The sequence below is a fragment of the Nilaparvata lugens genome, chromosome 1 (genome assembly GCF_014356525.2).
Source record: "Nilaparvata lugens isolate BPH chromosome 1, ASM1435652v1, whole genome shotgun sequence".
NCBI lineage: Eukaryota > Metazoa > Arthropoda > Insecta > Hemiptera > Delphacidae > Nilaparvata > Nilaparvata lugens.
In genome coordinates this window covers 66062903-66084305 of record NC_052504.1, presented here as the reverse complement: position 1 = coordinate 66084305, position 21403 = coordinate 66062903, and the positions used below count along the sequence as shown (strand labels likewise).

At 33.2% G+C, this 21403-nt stretch overlaps 1 protein-coding gene across 1 annotated transcript in view; it reads right to left on the bottom strand.

The window, feature by feature from the left end:
• Positions 1-1257: 1257 nt before the first annotated feature.
• The window catches only part of LOC111055312 (sodium channel modifier 1), a 51637-nt gene continuing 31491 nt past the window's right edge, over positions 1258-21403 (bottom strand). Inside the window, exons 4-6 of the mRNA XM_039440046.1 lie at positions 9226-9393; positions 6691-6931; positions 1258-5702 (exon numbers count right to left, since the gene is read on the bottom strand). Of these exons, the coding sequence (XP_039295980.1) occupies positions 5621-5702; positions 6691-6931; positions 9226-9393 (491 nt within the window). The 3' untranslated portion in view covers positions 1258-5620. The remainder of the gene's footprint in view (positions 5703-6690; positions 6932-9225; positions 9394-21403) is intronic.

Here is a 21403-nt window from a genome sequence, read left to right as displayed (position 1 = left end):
TCTGCCACAACACATATGTCACTGCAAGCTGCAGCATCTGCAACATCTTTGATAAAAGTCATGTTTCCTAATGATGACATGGCCAATGGAATACAACTCCAAAAAAACTAAATATCGTAAAATTGGGTACATAGAAACAGTGGGGTGAATAGCAACAAAACCTCGAAAAAATTCAACTGTCTGTAAAAGTAATACAGATGCAGATAGCAGGGATATTATGTTATTTGCAGGTTGCTCACTTAACAGACTAAGGCCCGGAGCACACTTGCGTCATTTCTAGTCGCGGTTTTACGACCAGAGCGACAACGAGGTCACTGGCGTTCTAAAAGTTGTTAGAAGTATATGGGTTTCGGACGGAGCAGTGCACATTACAGTGTCGCACGCCCGCTCACGCTTTGCCGACGCTCTGCTGACGCATGCCAGCCGCCACTTTCTTTACGTCACGGCGGGCAAGCCACGTTTCATTCTCTACTTCAAAAACCTAAAACGCGTGAAAATGCTGAATTAGCTAGGAAGGAGATGGAATAGTGATTTTTCTAAAGCAAAGGAACAAGAAAATGTCGAATCTTTATCATATGATTTGGAGAAAACTTTTCCTCTGCCACGAATTCCGACAAATATAGCATATTACAAACGCCAGATAAAGTTTTATAATTCAGGCATCTATTCTGATGAAGATAATAAAGGCTTTTTCTATGTTTGGGTGGAGAAAACATATAAGAAAACATAATTTGAACCATGTTGGACCATGTTGGACCCAATGTTAGAGAATTGAATTTATGGTCTGATTCATGTGGCGGTCAAAACCGCAATATAAAAATTGTTTTGCTTATTCAAACACTTTTCCAAGAAAGGCCTTTTTTGAAAAAGATAAAATTCAAGTATCTTATTCCTGGACATAGCTTTATGCCTAATGATTCTCACTTTGGTGATGTAGAATCAGCTTTGCGTTTTCAGCAACGGATTTATTGTCCACAAGATTACATAAACATCATGAAATCTTGTGGGAAGAAAAATAAATTTATTGTTACAGAAATGAATGGTGAAGATTTCAAAAGTACCGAAGTAATTGAAAGTCTATAACCAAAAGAAAGAAAGATCTGCATGGTAATAAAATAAATTGGCTAAAAATGAGGGAGATTATGCTGGACAGAAGCAAGCCGATGACATTGCTTGTGAAAACAAGTCATGAACAAAGTGAAAGTATTGAAATAGATATTAAGAGAATGAAAGAGAAAGGGAGACCTTCAACAAATGATGTTCTTCTCCATTCAAGACTGACTCCTCTGTGGCCAAATGGGAAGAAAATTTCAATTGAGAAGAAGAAAGACACAGACTATAATTCATCTGATTCCAAAGGATTTACATAATTTTTACAAAGGTTTCATTTCAGAAGAGGGCTTACAAGATTATATAGATGGATATAATGCTGCAATTGACTTCACTTTTGATTAATTTTTATTATAATTTGTATTTTGAATACCAGTTTTTGCAATAAAATGTTTATTTCTATCATAGCTACTATGTGGTTATTTTAAATAAATTCCTTTTGTATTTATCGAAACAGAACCAAACGCCATTTAGGATGATAATTAAATGGATTTTGGAAATTTTGTATTAATTCTATGTTGACAGGACAAGAAAAATCAAGTTTTAATCAATCTATAAGTTTTAAGTCATGCAGTTTGAAAAGGGATTTTTCAGTGATGCAAGAACTTTGGAGCTCATTTTCTCCATTATGACTATTTGGTGGTTGGTTCCTTTTATATAAAAGCCGTCCAATTATGCCTCAGTCTGTGCTTGGCAATTAGTGAAGACAGAGCTCTTAGAATTTTATCTGAAATTTCTAAAATCGTATACTAAAATGGATTTCAATGTAGATACTAAAGTTTGAATAAGTGCAGTCCAGAAACATCCTGTAGTTTGGGACACCTCTTCAGAAACGTACCACGACCGTTTCAGGACAGTGAGTATATTATATAATGAGACAAATAGCCTGCACACAATATATTCAATATGGATTATAATTTTCTATGTTGTCAGCTCAATGTTTTTTGTTTTTAGGTTTTTTGTTGTCAGCAGTCAGCACTAATGTAGAGCTATCCAACACAATAGTCTAGCTCTGAAGTAGCGACTTAGGGCAAAGAGCTCTAGAAATTTATATAATGCTGACAAAGAGAAAGATGAATATTTGAATTAAGTAATCTACTGTGCTAACATGGAGAAAGTAATAATGTTGCCACGCCTAGATATGTTTAAATCAGCTATATTTGCACACAGAATAATTTCATACAATGAAAGTTTTGTACCTGTAGGTAAGAAACAAAAACATTCAAAGCCCTTTGCTGCTGTTTGGCATGAAGCCTCATTTGGAAGAACCAAAGATGGGTTGATTAGCACATTTTATCAGTTTTTTTTTTTGACAAAACGGGATGCAAAACGCATTATTCTGTGGGTTGACATTGCACAGCTCAGAATAAAAACTGGTCGTTGTTTTCATTTTTTTATTTATAATAAATTCTGATGAAATTGCTTGAGATGAGATCATTGTACGTTATTTTGAACCAGGCCACACATTTATGGCAGCTGACTCATTCCATCACAGAGTTGAGCTGTCAATGCAGAGAATGGTTAATAAGTTGTATGATTTCGAAGATTTTGTTAAAGCAGTGAAAAATTCGTCATCTAACACTAAGTTTTGTCCTTGGACCTGAAACATTTCTTTATATGGACAGACTACTCTTCAGAATACAAGTTTCCCAAGACAAATCCTAGGCCCTACCTTCATGATAAAATGGTTGAAGTCATCTTTACAAGAGGATTGAAATCTATCAAGTAAAGGAATGACTTCTTCAATGATGAATACATAGAGCTAAATTTCCTATCTGCTTCAATAACTAAAAGAGATATTCTTCCAAAGCCACAGAAAAAAACTAAATTTATTGGCATAAGTACTGAAAAAAGACAAAATATATTGAATAGTCTCGGTGGATTATTTGAGAAGAGCTGTCTCAAGTTTTGGGATAACCTACCAGAATGTTAAATAATGTCATCATCAATAATTTATAACAGTATTGATTTTTTATATTGATGATTTTAATAGTGAATGTTTTATGTTGTAATACAATATTTTTCACTCCTAATGTATTTTTGAGTAAGCTTGTATTTTTTTAAAATAAACTTTGTATATTGAATAATCTTGGTGGATTATTTAAGAAGAACCGTCTCAAGTTTTTGGAAAAACTACCAGAATGTTAAATATCATCATCAATAACAGTATTGATTTTTGATATTGATGTTTTATGATTTTTTGTGAATGTTTTATGTTTAAATACAAGATTTTTCAATCCTAATGTATTATTTTTTCTAATACAATATTTTTCCCAAGTTCAAGTGGTTTTTAAATGATCTTCTACTTCTATAATATGAGATACGACTTTATTGCTTACATTATGTTTACACTTCAATGCTACACTTTAAAACTTCAATGCACTTAGCCAAAAAGTCGTATCTCCTGAATATTGCAAAATTATTCTTTTTCTGAGTTTCACATGATAATTAGTTGTAGATACTCTATTCAATATGATTAGGTTCAATATGAAAATTTGGTTATTTGGTGCGGGATAGAGTTGAACTAAAACCTCTCTATCCAAAAATGACAATTTCCTGAGATACGTCTTTTACGCTTACGAGGGCAGTATAGAAGCCTTGGAAGATCAGTTAGGGTACCTGAATTGATTTATGACAAACAAAAAACAAGATTCTTCATCACTATGGTGTGGTATGTAAGAATTCGGTCTTGGTAAACATAAACCTCATACTCAAATTGACTTATCACTAGACAATGAAACAACAACTTCATTTCACATTCAAATCAGCGTGATGAGTTAGCAATAAGACATTCCAATGACTTTGATGATCACGTAACAGACCTCAACATATCATTTTTAGAAGATCAATTCAATTTTTGAAGCTTTTAAAGCAATACAGAACATTCATATCAATGCTACTGGGGTCGGCAAAATTCCAATTGGATTTATCAAGGAGATATTATTTTCAGTTCTACCAACTATCACATTCATGCTTAATAAGTCTCTTGAGAACGGATATTTCCCTGAAAATTGGCATGCTTCTCTAGTTTGTTCTTTGAACAGGGTACCATCTCCCAGTAGAGTTGAAGGCCTCAGACCCATCAGTATTTCATCTGCACTTTGATTATCTGTCAATGCTGTAGGCGTGATTCATGGTATCATACCGTTTACGTGTATAAGAAACAAAACAACAATTACAAAAATTAAGTGATAATTCTTATTCTGTGCAAAAATGTAGGTAGACTTGTGATGTCTACCTACCAGCAGTCCTGGGGGTTTGAACCACCTTGAAAACCTTCACATCATCCGCAAACATCAGTGTGAATCTTCGATCATATCAGGCCGATCATTAACAAACAAAAAAAAACAAAGGTCCAAGATTCGATCCCTGATACCTCGATCTTTTTTCCGAGAGTCGACAATTATTTTTTGGACCACCGCCGATTTATGTATTCACATTACAATATTATATTATGACATTCAAATTATTGAATTTAGTCTTCATTCTGATTAATAATTTTTCATAGTTTGTGAAATTCAATAATTTAGCATTAATGTGATTTATTATAAATTAGTGTTATAAGGAATGGCCCAAGTTTGTGGGTTAAAAATGTATGAGGAATCTTCATCCTGGGAAGATAGCCTCTCATCGAAATACTTGGGGTCTATGAAATGGAAATTCCTTTTTCGAAATATTAATTAATTTGCTAATATAATCAGATATTTCAAAAAAGGGATCATCATTTCATAGCCTATCACATTATATTTCTATGAGAGGCTATCTTCCCAGCACTAAAATTCCTCATATATGACCCACAAGGGTGAGTCATTCCTCAAAGAATAGGCGAGTCCTTAGTGTATAAGCCAGAATACATAGTAACTTACATGAATAAAAACCTCCAATCTAATCTAAATGGAATCATCTTCGAGAATTAACAACTAATATTATTTTATTAATGCATTTTCAAAGTTTTGAGATCAGTTCTTTAGAAATAAACAACATTGGTACAATATTTTTGGCTAAACCCTAGAACTGTTGTTAGCTCTCCTGCAAAGAAGCCGATTTGTACATTCGCTATTTTACTACTTTGGTCAAGATAGATCAACATGATTGCGATAGATCTGCAAGCCATGATTACCACTACCTAATCTTTGCTTCCTTCAAAGGCAAGGAAGTCTCGCTTTATCCATTTGAAAAACAATCTCATATTGAACTACTGGAAAAATATTTACTTAAATTTTATACTGCATACAAATATTTCATCAAAATTGAACCCTACAGCATCAGATCTAATATGTAATAGTATTAATCAACAATGAAAAACTGACCAGTAATCGCAATTAATCAAAGTAACTAGTAATTAGCATACCTGGAACGCTCAACTATTCACTTGAAACAAACTGTTCACTTCAATAAAGTGATGATCCATTGTTCGGCTCATGGTTGTGCAGCACGATAACAATATCCAGAGCTGGTAACAAATATGTGACTGCACTAATGTTGTCGTAGAGATGTGATGTCACCCACTCTAGGGCATTTCCTCGTCACTGTCAAACTCAGCGTCAGGGTCTTTGACCCAATTTCCAGATGCATCCTTCAGCCATCCAGACCTGCAATTATTAAAATGATGAAATCGAAGAATAGGAATGAATGAATTGCGTATAATGTGATCAATAAATGTAACTTTTTTGTGTTAGAGAAAAAGAATGTAACTTCACCAGAACTCTTAGAGTGGATTAATTTAATTTTTTTATACTATCCACTCCTGGTGCTGTATTATTTTATGATATTTTGCAGTTCCTCCATAGAAATTGGATTTGAAAAAAAATAATATTAACTGGTCTATCAAAAGAAGAAATTGCTTCATGTGTATCACTCATATCTGTGTATAATTTTCTATGTTCGATTTACTATTTTGTACAACTGAAAGGGAAAACTTATTAACGTTGTTGGCAATTTGTTTCAGCTCATTATCTATTTCACCATTCTGTAACACTATCTGATCTAGATTATTATTGGATTTGATATTGCCCAGAAGTGTATTGACAGTTTTCCATTGATCGTTAATACTATTTCTATTTAATTCAATAATTTTATTGTGATAATTCTGTTCTTTTTCTCATTCTATATTTTATGATATTTCTATAATGTGTGTAGGCCTATTCTGTTTTCAAATTAATATTAGTCGGCTGGTTGTGATGGTTCTTAAATAAAATATTTCTATAATTAATCTTCTTCATCAATCTTCTGTAATCAATTCCGATCTTGATTTAAACTTTCTTATATATATTAGACTTCTTTCTCCGACTTGAAATCTTCCATTTGTTTTAATTGGAAGCTACAATCTACTTTCCTCCTCAAGCCTATTATTTTTGGGAATAAGGAATAGATAGAAAAAGGCATTGAGGCTTTGCTGAAGCTCTGCAATGATAAGTTTTATTGTGCTAATAAGAGAGGAACAAGAAATAATATAAAATTATATTACGATAATTATAACTGATGCAAAACACTGAAATATGTACATTGTGAAAAATTACCTACATCATCAAAATAGTATTAGGCTATACAAAAATGCTTGGTTTTATTCTTCATACTTACATGCGGCGTTCGATGTCTTCATTAACATGCGAATGTTCAGTTTTTGGGCATTCTGTTTTCCGGGAAAGTTTTTTCTTGATTGATAATTCTCCAATTATTGTTCTAGTAGTTGAGCATAGAGAACCTTCTCTCATTTCATCAACTAATTCCGTAAAAGACTGAGTCTGGGCAGATTTTTTGATGTAGCTTTTTAATTGAGAGGTAGCACTTCTTGGAACAATTTTTTTTGGTGGTAACTTGTCTGCAAGCAAATAGAAAATACATTATTAACCAAAATCTCCATTCACAAAAACTCCCAGATCCTGGTAACGAAGTTATTGTGGTTGCACACATATGTGCATTAAATTCAACCGCGGCCAAGTTGCATTATTTAACATTATTTAGTCAATACCACGAGTAATGTAGCCGATATTTACCATGAATCAATAGAGATATTCAATCCGAGATATTCCATTGTTTAAAAATTCAAAAGTGTCGAAGACAGTAAAAATTGATGACAAGTGGAATTGGACTGGAAAATTAGATTTTCTTGTCAGTCGATTACGAGGATGGAAACTGGAACTATGAACAGCAGATGAACGTGCCCGGCTGTACCCCTCTGTATCGACACCCCTCTGTATCGACAGACACCATTGTCCAGGACAGTTTCTGTACGTTTTTATCACGATTATTTAATCATCTAATTCAACGGCAAATCCTCAAGTAATAATTATTGTTACTGTTATTTTCTATTCAAAACTTATTTATATTCTATTTCAAATCAAATGTTCTTGTTCTCAATTTTCAATTAAATCGATTTTTCAGTTCTCTATTAAATATTTGGTTATATTTTTTTAGAAATAGTTCCTTTCTCATAAGTTATAAGAGTTAGATCCATTTAACGTCTCGCAAGCCAAGTGATTCCCCCCATTTTAAAGTGATTAGAAAGAAGATTAGACCTTCTCAGTACCATAGTATCAAATCTAAGTAAAATGAGTTCAGTTCCAGAATTAAAATTCTATAAACAATTTTGGAAAGAAGAATCAAATATTAGTTACAAGTGAGTTGAATGGAGAAGTCCAATACAATAAGAATCACAACCTTGATAGAGAGAAAGAGAAAGTGCCGAATCAACACAGAAAAACTACAATAGTTAGATTCAATTCAACAGACAGACGGATCAGTGGTGGAAGAAATAGAAATAGGAATGGCGACCGTAATGAAAATCGAATGACTAGATTTTTCAATACTGTAGACGTAATAATCACTGGTCTGACAATTGTTTCTATACAACAAAAAACGTGAAAAACATGATCCTGAGCTTAGATAAATCGTACTCAACCTTGAGATCCGGATCCAATTTTAAGGAAATTGAAACACACGGATATAAACTACCAACCCACAAAGTTTCCTTGTTTCTATTGATTACTAGCAGGTAACCCTTGCTCCGCAAGGGCCTGGAAAAATTAAGGGACGTACTGAAATCTTAGAGAATTTAAAATAGTCCTATAACCATCCTCGGTAAATAAGGAATCAATACGCAAAATTACAAGTTGATCAGTCCAGTATTTCAGACGTGATTATTAATTCCTGAATTTCCTATCCCGTACGTATATAACCCAATTCTTTCTTTTATTATATTACTAGCAGGTAACCCGTGCTCCGCAAATGTCTCTTTAAAGCACGAATAGATTGAGTTCAATTTTATAGTTCCATGCTGATATTGAAATTAATAATTTACAATAGCAAAACGACTTGATTGGGCCTTTATATTACGTAAAATTTGCATAAAAAATTGAATAAATTTGTTCTAATTATTAAAATTTTTATCAATCGATTAACAAATATGAAAAAGTCCTATAACCATCCTAGGTAAATTAAGAACCTTTAAGCAGAATTTCAAGTTAATCAGTTGAGTAGTTCAAACGTGATGATGTGCCGAATTTATTTCTTATCCCGTACATTTATAAGCCTATTGCTTTCTTTATATAGTAACGCTATAGAAGAAGATATAGATAGAAGAAAAACCGTTGGATACGTACACTATTTTATCTATGACCACTCTCAAGCAAAGTATAACTAACTGGAAGCATGACGAATTGAAAACTTGACAAACTGAAAACTTAGCGTACTAAAAACTTGAAGTACTGAAAATAGGCCAATAATCATCATTCGTAAATTGAGAACCTCTATGCAAAATTAGTTAATTTCAAAATGGTGCTGTGGAGAAGCTACTGACAGAGTTGGATCCATTTAACCTCTCGAAAGCCAAGCGATTCCCCCATGCCCATTATTACGTGATGACCTAGTAAATTAGTCAACTTCCCCAACATAATGCAATAAATACCTATTTTTAGTCTTCTATGCTGACATCACAATCAAACAATATAATAATTCAATGTTATCTGCCCCATTGGCCATTGCACACGAGAACCGAAGATCGAGACAGAGGACAATGTAATCCAGTACCTCAATTCAAGTGCAACAAGGCCGCAAATCTTTCAAAGTGAATGAAAGGCTTAAGCATCAAGTAGTATTACTAGAATGAGTACTTACTAGAATCAATCACATCCAGTCTTGGTTTTCTCTTCATCTCGAGATGCTTGAACTTGGCAGCTTTACAGCCCAACAACGATTTCTCGACATTTCCTTTGGTTTCCAAATGTTTGCTTTTCACGTCTAATAAAGATAATTCTTCCTTCCTTTTTAGAAACTTTTCCAATTCTGAAAAAATCAACATTCAAATAATATTCCCATTTCCCAAATCTAGTAATTCAACATATCATGTCTTAGTACAACAACATAATTTATGTTAGTGTTACTGACAAAGTCATAAATGAAATATTATAGATTTTAATATCAGATAATAAATTTCAAATTTCCAAGATACTTTAAATGAATTATTCAATAAAAGGAAACAGGGCTATGTTGGACAACTTTCATATAAACACTCTCAGTTTGATTTGAATGGTGATCACCGTAAAACCTATACCAATTGAAATCGCAGGATTTTAGCTTATTAGTCCGGACGCAAATGTCATGAATAAGGCACTCCGTGGTCATTTTTGGGTAACAGCCGTGGAAGATGTCTCAATTTCTTCGTTAGGTCTAGCATAATAAGGATCGTGATGATGGTAAGTCGAAATCACAGGCAAACACCTCGGAAACAAGATGGCCGCCAAAATTTTCAGGGTTTTGTTATATCGCTTGTATTTCAATAACCGTTCAAGATAACCGTTCAAGTTATTAAACCGTTTTTCTAGACGAAAATATTTTTAAAATCTCCCTCTACAACTTTTGTTTTATAACATTTTCCTCTAAAGCGCATATTTTTTCAGTTATAACCTTCAAAAGCCCAAAAAAACGTTTTTTCTATTTTTTATCAAATTTCATTTCATTATAACTTTTTTTTTGCAAGAGATACATAGAAATTTTGAATCTATGAAATTTAGAGCGTTGTTTCAACTTTGGAACGATATATCTTCATGCACTATACGTCAAAGAAATAAGTTCCCCAGCGCCCTCCAAAGAAACCCCTGCACGGTTTCTGGTGCGTTTTTCAATACGCATGAGGTAACAAGCTATAGAACTATAAAATCGATTTTTTCATGACTAATTCAAGATAGAGACTTGCAAATGGTCTCAATCTCTTTGTTACAACAAGCCGAATAAGAATATTGATGACTAGCAGAAACCCGTGCTCCGCAAGGATCTATTTCAAAACTTGACAAACTGAAAACTTGACGTAATGAAATTTTGATGAATTGAAAATAGGCCTATAACCATCCTTGGTTAATTAAGAATCTACATGCAAAATTGCAAGTTAGTTTCAGTCCAGTAGCTTAGACATGATGATGCGTCAAACATAATTTTCCTATCCCGTACGTATATAAGCCAGTTCTCTACTTTATTATAGATATAGTTAACGACTGCAAGAGATAGAACTGTGGAACATAATAATGGTGAAACTATGATAGCGCCAGAAGTGTCTCAAACACAATAGTAGGTTACTACATGAAATTTTTGAAAATGATTTGAAAAAAGAATGTTAATAAAACAGAACTAAAAGTTGTCAACGTTATTTTGTTTGAGCCGAATGTAAATCTATATAGACCTACATAAAAATGAATGTCTGTTTGTGTGTTTGTATGTTTGTTTGTTCCCTATAGACTTGAGAACTACTTGATATAACGGCATGAAACTTTGGGAATATGTTGTGTGAATATTGAAGATGGTTTCTGAAGATGAATTTTAATAGGAGGGGGGGGATGATAATGATAATTATTTATTGATCCATTTTACAGACTTATGTTTTCGAAATTGTCTAAAAAATAAACAGAGCGGCTACCGAAGAACGGAAAGATGATAATGATTCAAGATCATATTGTGATAATATGATTGAGCATCTGAAGTTATTACCAGCTGTATAATAAACACGTCACCCTGTGATAAATTGTGTACTGGTATTAAAACGGTAGTTTGGAGTTGAAGTTAGTGTAGTTGATTGGTACCAGCTGCAGATAATCGTTCCTTACAAGACCTATACAAATAATTATCACTCCCCTATCATTTTTTTGGTAGAGAGTTAGTGGGGAGGATATTTTTAATATTCTTTCCGAAGAATGGACATTGATATGTCCAAAGCTCCGCCAATTTATGTAGATGCATAACAATATAATTATTATCTATAGTTATTATATTACAAATTGCTTTTTCATATCATAAACAGTTCAATAATTATTTTCTTAGTCTATATCATGTAAATTCATCTATAATTTTGCTGTATTGTAAGCTATTGTATATAAGTGTATAAGACAGTATATATTGTAATCTACATAAATAAAGTACTCAATCAATCAATCAATCATTGAAAAACTGGAAAATGTTGGAAAAAAATATTCAACTCATGAAAGAGAGTTGTTCATATTGCATCCATTAATTATTACTGAAGAATGAAAGAATAATTTAGAAAAAATTGAATTTAGCTTAGCTTATATTCATCCTAAACTAAAATGGAAGATGGAAAGAATATGATTGTAATTCTGTGTGATTCATCATACATCGCATATTTCCTGGACCATCTATTGATAATCAACAACAAACTATGAAAACATTGAATTCATTTCTGAAACACTGATTTAACCTATCTATTTTTTTATTTTTTTTTTTTAAATTCAACACTTTACTGATAGATATTACTACCAATTGATTAAGTAGAATATGTTTTCGGAATAATGAATGCTGCATGACTAAGCACATAGGAAGTCCGTATTGAGATGTAAATAAAAATATTGATTGTCAGATGAATTTCATGATTCACCAAATAAAGTCAAGTGTGACATGAGATACATTGACCTTTTGGCGGTACGAAGTTCGCCGGGTAGGCTAGTTGTAAATAAAGCTTTATTATTAATAGTCAACGCTGAAAAAAGACAGGCTCAATCACCAGGAATACTATAAATTCTATGAGGGACCAGTAAGCCATTAATTTTGAGTAGTTCAATCACTTCCACTATGGACACTGGATACATTATGGATAATCAATGAATCAATACATTTTAGTAATTCAATTCAAAAATACATATGAAATTTATTAGCTACAGAATAAAAAACTTTTGATTGCAGTGACACCGACTACTACAATATGAATAACCATTTGGATCAAATATAAGGAATTACTCACATCTCTCATCAACTCGTATTTTTATTCACAAAATATTAACAAAAAATATATATAAGTTATATTGAATGAACTCACGACTAAGGTTTGCCTTTTTCTGGTCGTGCTACAAATAAATGTAGGTATATGTTCGAATTTTTTTTTGTAATCTTGTTGTCTATTAAGAAAGTTTTCAATGAGATTGATAGCAATAGAATTTAAATTTGAAAAAAGAATTATCAACAAACTCCTAACCAAAGAAAATCTCTGTGCTCTGTTCTAATCGGAATGTATGAGACTCCACATCATACAGCTGATAGAAGGCGCAAACCGGACTGGCCGAGCATACAACAATGGAACTCACACATGGCAAGCTGGCGCTTTCGATCAATGAAAAATTAATTCGATCAGCTGATTGTTAAGATTATTTTAAGCTTTCCAATGATTACAACATAATGTTAGAATATCATGTGTCAATAATCTCAGTTCCATATGGCGTTCACCTTACCATGTTCATAACCTTACTCAATAGGATCCTTTTTCATCTTTTGAAATCCTTAAAGGCAAAATACCTCAAAATCCGTTCTTAGTGCGCCAAGTTTAGCATGCTTGAAGAATATTTGTGCAAAGTTTTAAGTCTGTAGGCCAATCAGTTTTAGCTGTAGTGTTGTTTTCAATTTTACATTGAAAATTTCAAAAAAGCCCTCTCCTGAACCCCCCCTGTACTCCTGATCGGAATTTTTCTGCATAGATCTAATTATTTTTTGTAGCTGAACAAACGAGTTCCTCATGACTTTGCTGTGGAATGAGCGGTTAAAAAGTACACATTTTTTGGGGGGCCCCAGCTCCCTCAGGAGGGCAAATTTCAGAAAATCCTTTCTTAGTGGATGTTTTGAGGCTACCATAAACAATTGTGCAAAATTTCAAGCTTTTAGGCTCAGTAGTTTGGGCTGTGGTGTGATTTCAGTCTGTCGGGGCTTAGCCTTTTATAGATATATAAGAGAAGATAATTATGGAAACAACAGAAATATTCGACATCATTGCAAAATTCAAGATTGCGGTCATTATTGACAGAAATTTTTCATATTGCTTGCTATTTAATTATTGTGAGTGATATCGGATTGGTTTTATCACCAAAGTGTTCAGAATCAACCAAGATTAGGAGTTTGAAAACCATCTCAGTTACAATTGTCCAATTCATCCCCATTTCTGAGCTAACATTGGCCGAAAGAAAGGGATGATTTTATATTTTTAACATTTTTTGAGCATATTAAATGAAATGGAATAAATAATAGGATAAAATGAATATAACGATTCTATGACAAAATTTCAAATCAGTTTAAAAACATTTGAACTCTTTCAACTTTAATTTTTTACTTTCCTTGCCCTATTACCATAGGTAAGGAAAGTATTGCTTTCCGAAAAAAATTAAGGTACCCCAATTTCTAATTCTCTATATGTTTCAAGGTACCCTGAGTCCAAAAAAGTGGTTTTTGGGTATTGGTCTGTATGTGTGTGTGTGTGTGTGGTGTGTGTGTGTGTGTGTGTGTGTGTGTGTGTGTGTGTGTGTGTGTGTGTGTGTGTGTGTGTGTGTATGAGGGTATGTGCGTCTGTGTAGACGATATCTCATCTCCCAATTAACGGAATGACTTGAAATTTGGAACTTAAGGTCCTTACACTATGAGGATCCGACACGAACAACTTCGATCAAATGCAATTCAAGATGGCGGCTAGAATGGCAAAAATGTTGTCAAAAACAGGGTTTTTCGCGATTTTGATCAAAATCATTCCTAAAATAGTCATTGATAAGCTATATCAACTGCCACAAGTCCCAAATCTGTAAAAATTTCAGGAGCTCCACCCCATCTATACAAAGTTTGATTTTAGATTTCCAATTATCAGGTATCAGATATAATTTAAACGGAAAATTTTGAGTAGAAAAGATTGAGCATGAAAATCTCTTCAATTAATAACCAGTAACATTTTCACGTAAAATTGAAAATAAGCTTGAAATTTGAGAAGATGTGATTATTCAATTGCAAACTGTTGGCAACTGTTGATTCTATTAAATCATTCACTATGAAGAGATAGCAGATCTCGTGTGTATCCAGCGTTATTGTCCTGTCACCAGCTGGCTCAGATCTTTGAATAGTAGACTCTCGAGATGCGCGGGAACACTAGCGTCAGGAGATCAATTTTCATAACGGCAAGGGAAGTTGTGTGAGTGTGCCACACCAGATTTTTCAAATATTGTGAAGGCTTCTTCTTACTGAAATCAGATATATTTCCTTACACACACATCTTAAATATGTTTATCATAGATTGATCCTCAACAGTTAGATAGATCCTGCTTCTATAATTTCTAAAACTTTCCCAATTAAATAGTTTACAGACTTCATTTGAGGCGATTTGATGACAAGTAAATCTTGATTGGTTGCACTTGAATTTCCACATTATATGCATGGCGAATAAATGTTATAAAATTGTTCTCGAGGATAATTTTTCTTTAATTATGGGGCATCATATTATTTTATAGATTATACCAGTACCTTCAGTCACATTCATAAAAAAATAAATGAAAAAAGAAAGAAACTTTATTTCGCTAAAATACAAAATACAGAATCACTAGAAATATATTTTCAATAATTGAAATATACATACATAATCATAGAAATTAAAAAATACATTGTACGAAATAAAACCCTGCATGCAAATGACCTTGATAACAAGGTCACGTCCGCATTACAGGAGCATCATTGAACAGAGAAAGGTTATTTGAAGAAAGCATAAATAATAAAAAAATGAGAACCAAGAATAATAAAAATAACCAGAAAAAATAGAGAAAACAAAGTTTTTTTAACAACCATTTACAATTATTTCTCATTCATAAAATAACATATTTACAAACTAATATTTGAAATGGGGCTACATTGGACACAATGGGAAACTGAGATGGACACTGTGAAAGTACGAAGAAGACGCGCATCCTACCTGGCTGAAGTTTGGTCATAAATCATTTTCGTAAGCAGAGAGCGCGCGTCATTTCAGTGAGCGCTCTCTTCGTACCTCACTGATTCCACCCTTCTGACAGCTTGACAGAACTTTTGCATGCGCGCCGTCTTCGTTCTCTCTGATAATATATATAAATATACGTGCTAATACTTATTCTCTAGTTTTCTTCAATGAACCCCTTCATCAAAAATCGGCGTGTTGAGGACCGAATGGTGAATATTAAAAAATATTAATATTGTAGATTTCTGTTAGTGTTCTCCAGTTGTGTGATTTGATTTAAGCCGAATTTATTGATATGAATTCCAGTGAACTTCGATTTATGTTAACTGTTAATTATATTTCTGTGTTTAATTGTAAGTGTTATTTTATTTTTTGATTGGAGTACGATTCTGCTAAATAACTTCTAAGCTGCTTGAAAGCTGCAATAATTTCAACAACATAGAAGTAATTTAGACTTCTATATTGTTGAAATTATTGCAACTTTCAAGCATTTCTACAGTAGCCTATTGTTTTCAAGTTATTGTTGTGCAATACTGCAATGCACAATGTGCATGTGCATTCGAAAAAAACTGAATGGAATTTGACCACCATGATTTTTGTACAAGTGCAGTTTTTTGGGAACTAACCGACAGGCTCGCTACACTCGCCTTAAAAATAGTAAATTTGTTTCTATATTCTGAAAGAGTGAGTCAATTTTATTGTCCAACAAACTTGACATGTAAAAAGGTTTGAAGAATTCATGTTCGAAATTTGAAGCTGATTGATCAATTCTATCTAAAGTTCTTGTTTAACACTGAAACTGGCAGAAAACGCCTTCAGTAAGTCAAAAGTGAGAACTTCGCTTACGCTCGTTCTAATGTGGAGACTTAAGTTTCAAGCTAAGCTATATATACTCAGCCTGAATTTTGAAACCTTGTCAAACTCGAATCGTAGAGGTACGAAGAGAGCGCGCGTCATTTCAGTGCCTCACTGATTTACCCTTCTGACAGCTTGACAGAACTTTTGCATGCGCGCCGTCTTCGTTCTTCCGGACACTGTCCACAGTAACCACACACATGCCCAATGTAGCCCCAATTGCGATAAATAAAGAAAATCATCCATCCTTAATCTCAAAATAGTTTTATCTATCCAAGTTGGTGATCATATTATCATTCCCAGTATATTGGGAAATATACACAATGTTTATTGTACATGATGAGAAATCACTAATACTGAGTGCCTGAATCACTACGATGAAGTATCTCATATTATTTTAAGCAAAGAAATGAAATAATATAAAAAGTTAATTTTCTTGGACTTTTTCACCATTGGTCTACAGGCCAGCTGATAGATATGAAAAGAACTACAGATTTAACTGTTAGGTTCACCAGCTTGACCATCAATGTATCAGAAATTATTATAATGCCCAATGTTGCCCCACGTCCAAACCAGTCCCAGTATTCCCTACTCAATCAGATCTTACTCTTATTTGCTAAGGATGAAACCCAGGATCGCTTGGGCAATGAAATAATGATGTAATAAACCATGATAATACAATTTATGGCCATTTTCAGGTGCATTCCGAATAACGGAAGACATTTGTTTTCAATGTTCATACCTGTCTGCTAGGAGCTAGTGGTCTCAAGAACTTACACTTTATAAAGAGAAAACCGATAGAATTACAGTCTAATGTGTTCGATTGGATACAAAACGTTCATGACAGTGGGGACCACTAAAGCTGCGCGTGCACTAGGTCGGTGGCACCGTTAACTAGTCGTCACGTACACTTGTCAATTGCGATTTGAATTAAGACATAGTTGTTCAAGTTAGGGTTCTAATTTGAAATTAAAGATTACTCTTCAAATATTAACTTACTCTGTCGCTTCAACATCTTAAATATACTAATATGAATCCACCAAATTCATTATTTCGATACAGAGTTTCAAAAGAAAATAAATGGCAGAAATTGCACATTGATAGCCTATATCAAGCCATATCATTTTGTAGATGTAAAAGTTGTGATTTATGCACTATAATGGATTATAACTCGCTGAAGAACTGTTGTATTGTAATCTTTGAAGCCCGCAACTTTCAATGATACAGAGTTGATGAAAATTCTGAAAACAGCTGAATACTTCTCTCAAGAACACTTTAACAGTAGGTTTTATAGGGGATCCTATTTGAAATGAAAAAATCTGGTGTGGCGCACTCACACAACTTCCCTTGCCGTTAAGAAAATTGATCACCTGACGCTAGTGTACTCGCGCATCTCAAGTCTACTATTCAAAGTTATGAGACAACTGGTGATAGGTCAATAACGCTGGAAACACACGAGATCTGCTATCTCTTCTTAGTGAATGATTTGATAGAACCAACAGTTGCCAACAGTTTGCAATTTAATAATCACATTTTCTCAGATTTCAAGCTTATTTTCAATTATAGGTGGAAATGTTACTGGACATTAATTGCAGAGATTTTCATGCTCAATCTTTTCCACTTGAAATTTTTTGTTCAAATTGTATATAATATTTATTATATAAGGTATATTATATATTATAATATTTCATATTATGAAGGCTGATAATTGAGAATCTAAAATCAAATTTGCATGGATGTGGCAAAGCTCCTGAAATTTTCACAGATATAGGACTTGTTGCAGTTGATAGAGCTTATAAATGACTATTCCAGGTATAAATTTGATCAAAATCGTTGGAGCCGTTTTTCAGAAAATCACGAAAAACCCTGTTTTTGACAACATTTTCGCCATTTTAGCCGCCATCTTGGATCGCATTTGATCGAAATTGTTCGTGTCGGATCCTTATAGGGTAAGGACCTTACGTTCCAAATTTCAAGTCATCCCGTTAACTGGGAGATGAGATATCGTGTACACACACACACACCAATATCCAAAAACCATTTTTTCGGACTCACGGGACCTTGAAACGTTTATAAATGTAGAAATTGGGGTACCTTAATTTTTTTGGGAAATCAATACTTTCCTTACCTATGGTAATAGGGCAAGGAAAGTAAAATTACTCTTCAAGTATGAACTTACTTTGTCGCTTCAACATGTGTCAGAGCGTGTTATAGCTATTAAATTGTCTCAGCTGAATGGAAAAACTGTAGTATAATTGCATGGAATAAATTCTTCAGATCACTAAATTATAAATAATGATAAATCATAACAAATTTTTCTTATGCACTTTGAATGTTATTTTTATATCCTGAAAAAGGACGAAGGAGTGTGTCAATTTTGTTGTCCAAGGAACTTGTCCTGTTCGAAGAATTGTGTAGTCCAGTCAAATGGTCGTTTTTCAGGAAACAGCCCTGAAAGAATTTTTCTCGACAGTTCTATATATAGCCTATTTTGAGGCGCTGAATTCGAATCCGAAATTTGCTGACACGCCAGAGGGCGGCTTCACCCCCAAAACCCCCCAAAATTTCGGACTTTTTTTCGAATTTCTCATTCAATCTCGAAAACCTTGAGTTTCTCAAGAAAAATCATTCTCGACAAAATTAAAGAAAATAGAATTTCCAATAAATTGAGTGGTCGCGCAGGTTTTTGGTTCCGGAGCTACGAATTTTCAAAAAAGGGGTATTTTTTATGAGTTTTTCAAAATTATGCAAACCCACCACTTTCACCCTATACAACTTGGATATTTCACTAGTAATGATGAAAAACCACACATCACGTGAAAGAGCAATTAATTTTGAACAGGATTACTTGGGAATTTTCGAATTTGGTAGAGGGGGAGGGGGTGACACCCAAAAATAGAAAACAAATCATCCAGTAAAAATACAAATTTTTCATTATAATACCTTTTCAAGGCCTTCCTAACCAAAAAAAAAAAAACAAATTTCGGCTGAAATCATCAGAAGAGGGTTATTTTTCATGAGAATCACCCGTTAGATACACTTAATTCCATTATTTCCGGGTGGGGGGACACCCATAAGGATACGTCAAGGATCAAAACTTTAAACACTTTTAATTTGAATGAATGTCAACTAACTTAACTTTTGACAGAATGGTCAAATCTCCTTGTTCTAATTTTAAAGTGACTTGGGAAATGTCCAGTTTTCATACATCTATTGAAAATTAATGTAAGGGGCTGAGCTATGAGAGTTGCTATTTTTTTTAAACAAACACTACTTAAATTATAAAAACCAGAAGATGCACCATTTTTTAAATTATTTGTTTTATAACTTCTAGTGAACTTGTAGGATGCAAAAAAAAGAATTCACTAGTCGGAAATTAGAAACAGCAGTGGTTTCCAGATAAGGAAGATTTTCATTTTCCTTGAAGGCTCTCTCCGCGTAAGACCTTCCCACTCCTGAAAAATAATTATTTAGTAGTTCAGGATCAATACCAGGCAGAACATTTTGGCGTTTACTGTTTAATATTTCTTGAATGCAGCTCCATACCTTTTTATTGTTCCCTTCGCATGATTTTAATTTGTTTTTATGAAAGTCGATTTTTGCTGATTTGATAAGTTTATTTAGTAAATTTCTATAGACTCTATAATTTTCTCTCAACGTGACATTAAAAGGTTGTTTTTTCAAAGTATTATGCATTTTGTCTCTTATTCTTATTGAATTCACCAAACCTGAACTTATCCATTCCTTTAGAGGTCTAGATTTACTTTTTAACTTTATTTGATGAGTTGATAGTTTATATAAGATAATAACTTTTTTTACGAATCGGTTTACTATATCATCCAAGTCAGTAGAGGCGTCCAGTTCAGAAAGTTCATCAACCCATGTTTCCTCCTTCAACAAATCGAAGAGTTTGGTATAATTTATTTTTTCCTTGTATTGATTCAAGTTGTTTTGTTTATTAGGTGCCTGTTTTTTATATTAATATGGAGAGTTGTACAAAAATGATCGGTTATAGAAGTTTAATGAATTATTCCTAAAATGTTTTCCTCCCCAATTTTTGGACTTCTGTAGGAAATGTGATCAATAAAGGTTTCAGAATTATCATTTACTCGTGTTGGCTTGTAACGACTTGAGACCGTTTATTTGCATTAAACTGATATATTCATTTGAGGTTTTACTATTCTGTAATAGATCGATATTCAAGTCACCCAGCAAGATAATTTTTTGTGTCTTATGAATGTCTCTCAGTTGTGTATCAAGATCACATCAGAAAACATCGATGTCAGCGGCTGGAGATCACTACTATACTCTATCAAATTTATAATTGAACCATTCATTTGTAATCTTATTGAAAGAGTATCTGCTCCCCTATTTACATGAGTGATTTCATCGAATAATATACCACTTTTTATAAAAACACATATACCATTAGTTATTCAGATGACCTGGTTTACTTAGTGCAGTGAAACTATCTAAACTATAATTGAAGCTTATATTCTCATTTATCCATGTTTCTGATGAAACTATAATATCATGGTTTAGTTTGCAATTCTGTAAAGTATAACAAAACTCATCAAATTTTTTTCCTATGCTTCGAATATTCATATGAATAACATTAATGAAATCATTGGAACTATCATCAAACTGGTCAGGGTGAAAATTAACTATTTCATCATTCTCCAACGTTCTGTAAAATTCCAGATCTATCAAATCATTGAAGCTATAATTATTGTTATTAGTTATATAACTCAAATTAATTATATCGTAATATGAACTTATATGAATAAAAAATGAAGCAGAATGAAGCGTGAGAGGAGTAAAGGAAGAAAGGTATATAGAAAAAATCTGGTGTGGTACTCCCACACAACTTTCCTTGCTCATTGAACTGTAAGCCCCATTCTTAAACGAGAATAATTTAGGCGAATAACATAATGACGATTGGCGGCAACATATTATTTGAAACTACGATCAGACTTCTGTATATGTGTATATATAATTATTGTTTTCAGAGTACTTTTTCCATTGTGTAAATTGTGAAATTCGATTATTTTTTAAAAGTCGTGAAAACAGCTATTCTATATACCTCATGCACGAAAAGGAGGTTAAAAATTCCTTTCTCAAGGATGGGGTGGACCCCCCAAGTCATTTTTGAGAAAATCGTGAAAACATGGTTTTTCGGATTCTCATGGTATAAGGACCTTAAGTTTA